At 40.1% G+C, this 8,783-nt stretch overlaps 1 protein-coding gene across 1 annotated transcript; it reads right to left on the minus strand.

The window, feature by feature from the left end:
* Positions 1-918: 918 nt before the first annotated feature.
* LOC141630566 (uncharacterized) lies at positions 919-1,386 on the minus strand. The gene has a single exon (XM_074443358.1). The coding sequence runs from the start codon at positions 1,384-1,386 to the stop codon at positions 919-921; it is 468 nt and encodes a 155-aa protein (XP_074299459.1).
* Positions 1,387-8,783: the final 7,397 nt, after the last annotated feature.

Raw genomic sequence — 8,783 nt, forward strand, 5'->3', positions numbered from 1 at the left:
GCGAGCTAGACTTCTATAAGGTCCATCATCATCCACCTCACGTCCCAAGCTCCGCGTTAGCTAATATTTAGTACCTGACAGTCAATCTGCTCCCCAATAATTGGTTCATCACAGATGTTTTACGAATATAGTGTCAAACAAACGGTTGAGTAGGAATATCTAAACAACAAGAATACAATAAAATAATAATAGCAAACAAGATATGCAACGTTTTAATAATCAAATCCCATCTCCGAGGCACCCAATCACATCTCCGAGACACCAAATCATAACTCTGAGACACCCAATAATAACTCCGAGACACCCAATAATTACTCCGAGAGACCCAATAATAACTCCGAGATGCCCAATAAATACTCCGTAAAGTTATATGCAACAAGAAATACTCAACAGTGGATTAACAGTAACAATAATAATCAACAATCATCCAATAATTAATATCCAATTCCAAATAACATCAATTTATTAATTAACACAAAATCACATTTAAGTTGAGTAGATAACCTACCTCAGCAGCTAGAATCCAATTACGCAGTACAATGAATAATCAGAAATACTCCACCTCAAATCCGTCACCTAATTATTTATTATTTAATTTTGTTTGTTCAATTATTCTGTCTTATTTTTATTATAAATTATAAATATCATAATGAATTCATTAAAAGCCATTTTAGATGCTACTAAAATATGGGGTATTACAGTCTTCCCCCCTAAATAGAACTTCGTCCCGAAGTTCACTCAAAGGACTCAACAATAGCCGAATAAAACCAAACCCCAACTTATTAGTAACTGTTAAAACACACTCTAATTATTAAACTTATCGTCAATAATGCAATAAAAATGTGAGGTGTTGCATCATATCCCCCTAAAAAAATGGGTTAGTCTCCCTAACCAACTAAATTAAACAAAAATATTAGGTTACTTGTCCCTCATAGCAGCTTCAACTTCCCATGTAGCTTCCTCCACATTATGATTAGTCCACAAAACCTTCACTAAAGTTGCCTCTGCATTCCGAGTCTCTCTCACTTTTTTGTCCAATATCTCTTTAGGCATCTCAACATAGGACATCTGCTCATCTATCTCTACATGCTCAGGTTCTAACACATGAGTAGGATCACTCACATACTTTCTCAGTTGCGAAAAATGAAATACATTATGAACTCTGTCCAAAGCTGGAGGTTGTGCTAATTGATAAGCTACCTCTCCAACTCTGTGTAAGATCTCGTACAGTGCAATGAACTTCTGACTCAACTTACCACTCTTCCCAAACCTCATCACGCCCTTCATAGGAGACACTTTTAGTAACACTTTGTCTCCTACCTCAAACTCTATCTCACTCCTCTTCAAATCCGCATAACTCTTCTGTCTATCTTGCGCAGCTCTCATCTTTTTGCCGAATTACTTGAACTTGCTCCACCATTTCCTGAATCATTTCAGGTCCCAACACTACTGCATCTGCCTTATCATCCCAACAGACTGGACTCCTGCACTTCCTTCCATATAATACCTCAAAAGGTGTAATGCTAATGCTAGCATGGTAACTATTATTATAAGACAACTCAAACAAATCAAATCTCTCCTCCCATGATCCACCAAACTCCATCACAAAATCTCTCAACATATCCTCCAGTGTCTGAATAGTCCTCTCAGTCTGTCCATCTGTAACTGGATGAAATGTTGTACTCGTCTTCAACTGAGTCCCCATCAATGATTCTAACTCCTGCCATAACTTAGATATAAACCTCGAATCACAATTAGAAACAATATCTTTAGGCACACCATGAAGCTTCACCACATACTTGATATAAGCCTTAGCCAACTCCGCCTTACTCCACATATCTTTCAATGGAATAAAGTGTGGTGACTTCGTTAATCTATCCACAATTACCCATATCATATTATTCCGTTTCTGAGTCCTCGGCAAGCTAACAATAAAACCCATGGAGATGCTCTCCCACTTCCATTCTGGCACATCTAAAAATTGAACTTTACCTTGTGGTCTAATGTGCTCTCCCTTCACCCTTTGACATACCAAGCATCTCGCAACAAACTCAGCTACCTCCTCCTTCATCTTTGGCCACCAAAAAGTCTTCTTCAAATCTTTATACAATTTGTCTCCTCCAGGATGAACAGAATAGTGTGTAGAATGAACTTCAGTAAGGATCTTTCCTTTCAATTCATTATTATCAGGTACACACCATCTTCCAGCAAAGCTAAGATTGTCATCAGAAAGAATCTCGTACTTGGAAACAACCCCAGTGTCCACGATACTACCAACGGCCGCGCGCCACTTTGCTATTCTAGGATCGTCTTTCTGCTTCTCCCTGCCTGATCTCAGCATATAACTCGGGCTCTATGGTCAAATCCCCAATTGAATCACCCTGCTGAATCATACAAATTCCTATTTTCTTCACTTCTTCATGCAATTTCACCCTTCACATAGCAGTGCATAAAGCATGGACAGACTTCCTACTTAGTGCATCTGCCACTACATTTGGCTTCCCTTCCTGATATATTATCTCCATGTCGTAGTCTCCAATTAACTCGATCCATCTTCTCTGTCTCATATTCAACTCTTTTTTGGTATAAATACACTTCAAGCTCTTGTGATCAGAAAATACCTTAAAAGTATCCCCATAAAGATAATGGTACCACAATTTTAATGCAAATATGACGACTCCCAGTTCCAAATCCTGAGTGGTATAATTCTCCTCATATGGCTTCAATTGTCTTGAGGCATAAGCAATTACCTTCCCATTCTCCATCAATACACACCCCAAACCATTGCTCGAGGCATCGGTGCATACTTTAAAATTTTCACTCCTTTCAGGAAAGGCAAGAATAAGAGCTATAGTCAGGCACTTCTTCAAGGTTAGGAATGCCTTCTCACAACTCTGATCCCACTTGAATCTATTTTCCTTCCTCATCAAAGTAGTTAACGACTTAGCTACTTTTGAGAAGTCTTTTACAAACCTCCTATAATAGCCAGCCAAATCCAGAAAACTCCGAATATGTCCAACATTTTTCGGCCTCTTCCATTTTGCAACTGCTTCAATTTTACTTGGATTTACCGACACTCCATCTTTTGACACAACATGACCCAAAACGCAACCTTCGCCAACAAATACTCACATTTACTCAACTTGGCATAAAGATTATTCTTTCTCAAAGTCTACAATACAATACTTAAATGCTTCGCATGCTCCTCCTTATCCTTAGAATACACCAGGATATCATCGATAAAGACAACTACGAACTGATCCAAATAGGGACTAAACACACAGTTCATTAAGTCCATGAATACTGTCGGTGCATTAGTTAACCCAAATAGTATAATAACAAATTCATAGTGTCAGTATCTAGTCCTAAATGCAGTCTTAATTCACAATTGATGGTATCCCGACCTCAAATTAATCTTAGAAAATATTCCAGCCCCACTCAACTCGTCAAACAAATCATAAATTCGAGGTAAAGGGCACCGATTCTTAATGGTTACATAATTCAGCTCCTTGTAATCAATACACAACCGCATACTCCCATCCTTCTTCTTACCAAATGATGCGTGTCATTTATATGATGTTTTACACCCTATTTTACACGCATTTCAGAGCTCATTTGTGTAGTTTAAGCAACTATTTCCCCTATTTCCCTCTACTTTTGTGTTTTTGTGTAATATTGTAGAAATGTGAAGAATCCAACGGAAATCAAGCCTAATCCGTTCCCGAGTACTTAGCATTGCATTTGACATGAAGTATTTTACTCGGGAAGTAATCTTGGTGCGCGTATCGAGGCCTGAAAGATGAATTTACGAAGCTTTTGGAGCCAAATATATGTTGAAGCAGTCGATAGACTGGGTCTCTCAATCGATCGACCAGAGCACGACTATCAGAAGCTCTTGTACAGCGTATTTCAGTCGATCGACCGGTCCCAGTGGTCGATCAACCAAGCCGTTAATCTGACGGGAATTAAAAGACGAGAAAGCCCAATGGAATTAGGTTTTAGGAAAAATAAGTTACGTAGATTATCTATATAACGTAACCTGATGTTTTCAGAGGAGGCATCAAGTCATTATCATCGAATTTTAGGGAACAATCTAGGGCTCAATATCGAGTTTAGTTTAGAATTTTTAATCATCCAATACAATTTATTTCCGTTCATTCTTGGATCTTTCTTCCTGCTTTCAACTGATATTTTTAATTCCATAATTTCAGTTTACTCTTTTGTTCATTCATAGATTAGAATTGCTAGTATAGAATTCCCAAAGCCGAGTTATCGTTTTATGTTAAATATTTAGTTATTTCTATCATGAATTCAGTAGCTTTGTTTGTTAATCTTATTGTTGTTTTTATCGCGATCATGAGTAGCTAAATCCTTCGTGCTAGGATGTAGGGAAGCTGTAGCGTAGGCGGCATAGAAATTCGTAGACCTGAGTCGCGCCATGGTCGATCGACCGCCTACCCTGGTCGATCGACCGACTCACGTGAGATCAGTTTCGTTTTAGTTAAGTTAATTGCTATATTTGACGAATCGAGTGCACGCGACTAGTTAAATGCTTAGGAATTAACCGACCCAATAAGATCGAAAGATAGGGGAGGGAAATATACTACTTAATAAAGACGCCTAATTTATAAGATCGAGAGATAAGTTAATTTAGATTTTTAAATCACTTTTCAGGGCGAAAGTCGGTACTAGTGATATTAGGGACCCGTAGCTAGATCGAAAGATGCTACCTGTTAAGAGTGGACCGAGAGGACTTCTTATTTTTCCCGTCTCACGTGATTACCTCAGACTTACCTAGTATATTGCCGCCGAAACTACAGTGAACCGACCATCTTAGCACCCTTTTAATATTTGTTTTCATCTTATTTCTTTAATCACCCCTTTTATTTGTTCAAGTTTAAATTTTAATTTTATTACCTTTAGTTATAGATTTATCCAAATCAAACCCCCTTAAAACCGTTACTTTAGACTAAAATTAGACAACTATTAATTGCATCGCCTCTCTGTGGTTCGACCCTGACTGCCGCTATCTATAGTAGTGGTTTGGATTATAAATTTATCTTTGGTACTCTACGACGGTATCAAAGTTTGGCGCCATTGCCGGGGAGGCAATTGTTTAAATTTTAGTTGTTTTTATTTTAGTCTTTTTCTTAGTTTAAGGGACATCTGTTCCTTAAACTTTTCTCATATTCTACTTGTAGTTTCCTCTTATGTGCAGGTCACAGGCTGGTGAATTGAGACCGTTAGATCCTGAGATCGAAAGGACTTTGCGCGAGTTGAGATGATCATCTAGAGTATTGCCGACAGAGGAAGAGCTGACTACTCTGTCCAGTTACTACAAGAACGAGCTATTTGAGGAGGATCCACCTTCATCTCCTGTTTGTACTTCCTCAGCTGAGACCGTTACTTCTACAGATATGGCTGAAGAAGCAAGTATAGCCAGTCACTCCGAGCCAAAAGCTGAGAATCTCTATAAGGGATTCGTGTTGCCAGCCGGGACGGAAAGGAAATTCGAGCCAAAACCGTCTTATATTAACTTGGTTGAGAGAAACCAATTTGGGGGAGCTTCAAATGAAGATGCAGCTAAACATATGGAGACATTCATTGACTACTTCTGTTCCATACCCCCACCAGCAGGTGTGACCCAGGACCAGGTGAAGGAGACGATGTTCATATTCTTGTTTCGTGATGCTGCAAGGGAATGGTACCGAGATTTGGATCGAGCTGCTAACGGATTATTGCGATTGGAATTATTTGCTGCCCCTAGCATTTTACAAGAAATATTTCTCTGCCTCGAAGACCAATGCGATTAGAGCTCAGATCACGAGTTTTAAACAGTGTTCTGATGAAGATTTTCATGAGGCATAGGTCCGTTTCAAGAGACTAGTGCGAACCACTCCATACCATGGGTTTGAGAAATGGTTTCTGTGCAACCAATTCTACAATGGTCTTTATGACGATCAAGGAGCTATCCTAGATGCTGCAGCTAATGGGAGATTTCAAGAAAATAGCGGTGAGACAAAGGAAAGGAAAATCATTGATGACATTGCCATCCATAAAGCTGAGCATGGGAATTTTAGAGGAAATCAGAGAAGATCGGCCGAATCTCCTGCTGTAGCTGCAATAGAAGCCCTTACTGCGAGATTTGACAAGATAGATTTTGGTGGATCTCAAAAGGGAGGTATATATAAAGTTAATGCAGTTTCAGACGGTCCTTTTAGATGCAAAATATGCGGTGCCGAGGGACATGTTTCGGAATTTTGTACCAGTTCGAATGAAATATGTGCTGCCTTTCAACATTATAGGCAAACTGGCACTTATCCCGATCCCTCTAATGTCCACCCCAATTTGAGGTGGACTAACCAGAATGTCCTTAATCCGGGTCCACCACCGCAGCAGTAGCAGAATTATATGCCCCCTCATAAGCAGCAGCAATTTCAAAAGCCTCCATATGTGCCTCAGCAGCAACAATTTGAAAGTTCTGACATTTCTGAGTTGAAAAACATGGTTCAAAATCTGTCGGGTTTGCTGCAAAAGGAGTCTCAAGCTAGAGAGACTTCTACAAAAATGTAGGAGAGTCAAATTGCCCAACTGGCAAGCAAAAGTGCAACTCGAGCTCCAGGGCAATTACCGTCGCAACCGGATCAAAAAGAGACCCTAAATGCTATCACTTTGATGAGTGGGTCTACCCTTGATGGGCCCGCTATGGTCGAAGATGTCACTGAAAAAGATAAGGCGGAACCGAGCAAGAAAAAGGCCATAGTGAACAGTAGCAAGAAAATACGATCAGCAGGTATATCAGTCGATCGACTGACCAACATGGTCGATCGATTGAGGATACTGCTGATCGTGAACCTTTTCGTCCTCCAATGCCAGTTAACTTAAGGGACCACTTATTTCGGGGTACGAAAACTCCGAAATTATTGAGGCAAGATCCAAATGCTGATGGGTCCGTTCCGGTTCCAAAGTATGACCCAATGACGATTAATGGTTCATTCATGAGACGGTCTGAAGAAGGTTCGAGCTACAACAAGGACAAGGTAGTGGATTTTCAGCCTAAGTCCACTGATGCCTGTGTGAGAGACCTAGAGGAGAGGGCTAAGTTGCTTCTTACAGCCCCTTATGCAGAGAGATTGGTGCCGACAAAGGAACAGGTACCGTTTAACAAGTTTGAAAACGTTATTCATAGTTTGAATGTGCAAGTTCCTTTCTTAGAATTGGTTAATCAAGTGCCTGCTTACACGCAATTTATGAAGCAGCTTTTGTCTAAAAAGAAGTCACTTGACACTGTGCAATCTGTCGCACTAACTGAGGAGTCATGTTCTTATTTGACTCATATTGCACCTCATAAGCTAACAGACCCAGGTAGTTTTTCAGTCCCATGTAATATTGGCACCTTTTCTATTGAGAAGACCTCGTGTGATCTAGGGGCCAGTATTAGTGTTATGCCTTTGAGTCTTGCTAAGAAATTAAAATTGACTAGGTTTGCAGTCACTAACATGACAGTATAGATGGCTGATCGTTCTGCGGTCCAGCCTACAGGAGTCTTAGAGGATATTCCTGTGCAAATAGGAAAGTTCTTTTTTCCAGTTGACTTTGTTGTACTAGATATACCCGAGGATGCTCACATTCCTATCATTTTGGGTAGACCAATTCTGCACACTGCTGGTGCAGTTATAGATGTTGGCTTAGGGACATTGCCCTTTAAAGTAGGGAAACAATCCATTATTTTTGCCAACACAGCTAAGAAGAAAGATCCTATGTGGCCAGTCACTTGTAATACGATTTCTGAGAAGAAATCTTATTTTGTGCTTTCTGATATGCCTGCCCCTATGCCTACTCCTGTTATAACACCTCCTCCCCTGATTGGGAGCAAATTGGAGGAAGATTCTTCACTTTTAGATATTGCAGGAAATGGTTTGGGGAAGTTAGAGCCGTTCGTTGCTCCAGCTGTGAAGGAGCCAATCGTTCAAAGAGGCGGTCTAGGATGTCTTAGCTATGGCACTGATGAGGAGCCTGATGAGGAGCCAGTCAAGGTGTCGGAGTCCGATTTGGATTTTCATGAGCCAGACGAGGTCATTTATAGAGAAGATGGTCGAGATGCTGATCCGTTGAGTTCTGAGGATATTGGAATTGATAGGAGTGTTGCTGAGGAGATGAGCAATGTAGAGGCTACTTCTTGTAGCCAGAAGCCGAGCAAGTGGGCCATTCCGTGGCCATTTTTGATCAACTATTAGTTGATTAAGACTTTTCTAAAGGACATTTTATTGCTTTTGTTAGACTTTTTATTGCTTTGGTTTGCGCGAGACTTCGCTTTTATAAGTTTGCTTAGGATTTAAAGACTTTAGACTGTTACTTTGGGTTTTGCGCAATTTTGGGCGCATTATTATGTGTATTTGCAGGTTCATAGACCTTATTGGCTCAATTTATTAAGCTAATTCGAAGAAATTAGAAACTTACAGCAGGTTTCTCAGTCGATCGACTTGCCATCTTGGTCGATCGACTGAGCTGCGACACCAGGAGCTTCTGACCACTGTCAGCCTGGTCGATCGACTGGATGTTATGGTCGATCGACCATGTTCGTTGTTGTATCTGTTTTCGATCATTCCCCTGCTGTGTTTGGTCGATTTGCGGAGTTGAGGGAGTCTTTTCTCCACTTTATTCTCCGATTTATTTCTGTTTTCTTCAATTTTCTTATTTTGCACATAATTTTGCGTTTCATAAATTGATTTCTCGGAATTACGCGCGGTACTTTTGTCTCTTTTCAGGTACCTATGGTAGCA

The sequence above is a fragment of the Silene latifolia genome, chromosome Y (genome assembly GCF_048544455.1).
Source record: "Silene latifolia isolate original U9 population chromosome Y, ASM4854445v1, whole genome shotgun sequence".
NCBI classification, from domain to species: Eukaryota; Viridiplantae; Streptophyta; class Magnoliopsida; order Caryophyllales; family Caryophyllaceae; genus Silene; species Silene latifolia.

Coding starts and splice junctions, on each gene's coding strand:
- LOC141630566 (XM_074443358.1), bottom strand. CDS start 1,386: ATGAGAGCTGCGCAAGATAGACAGAAGAGTTATGCGGATTTGAAGAGG.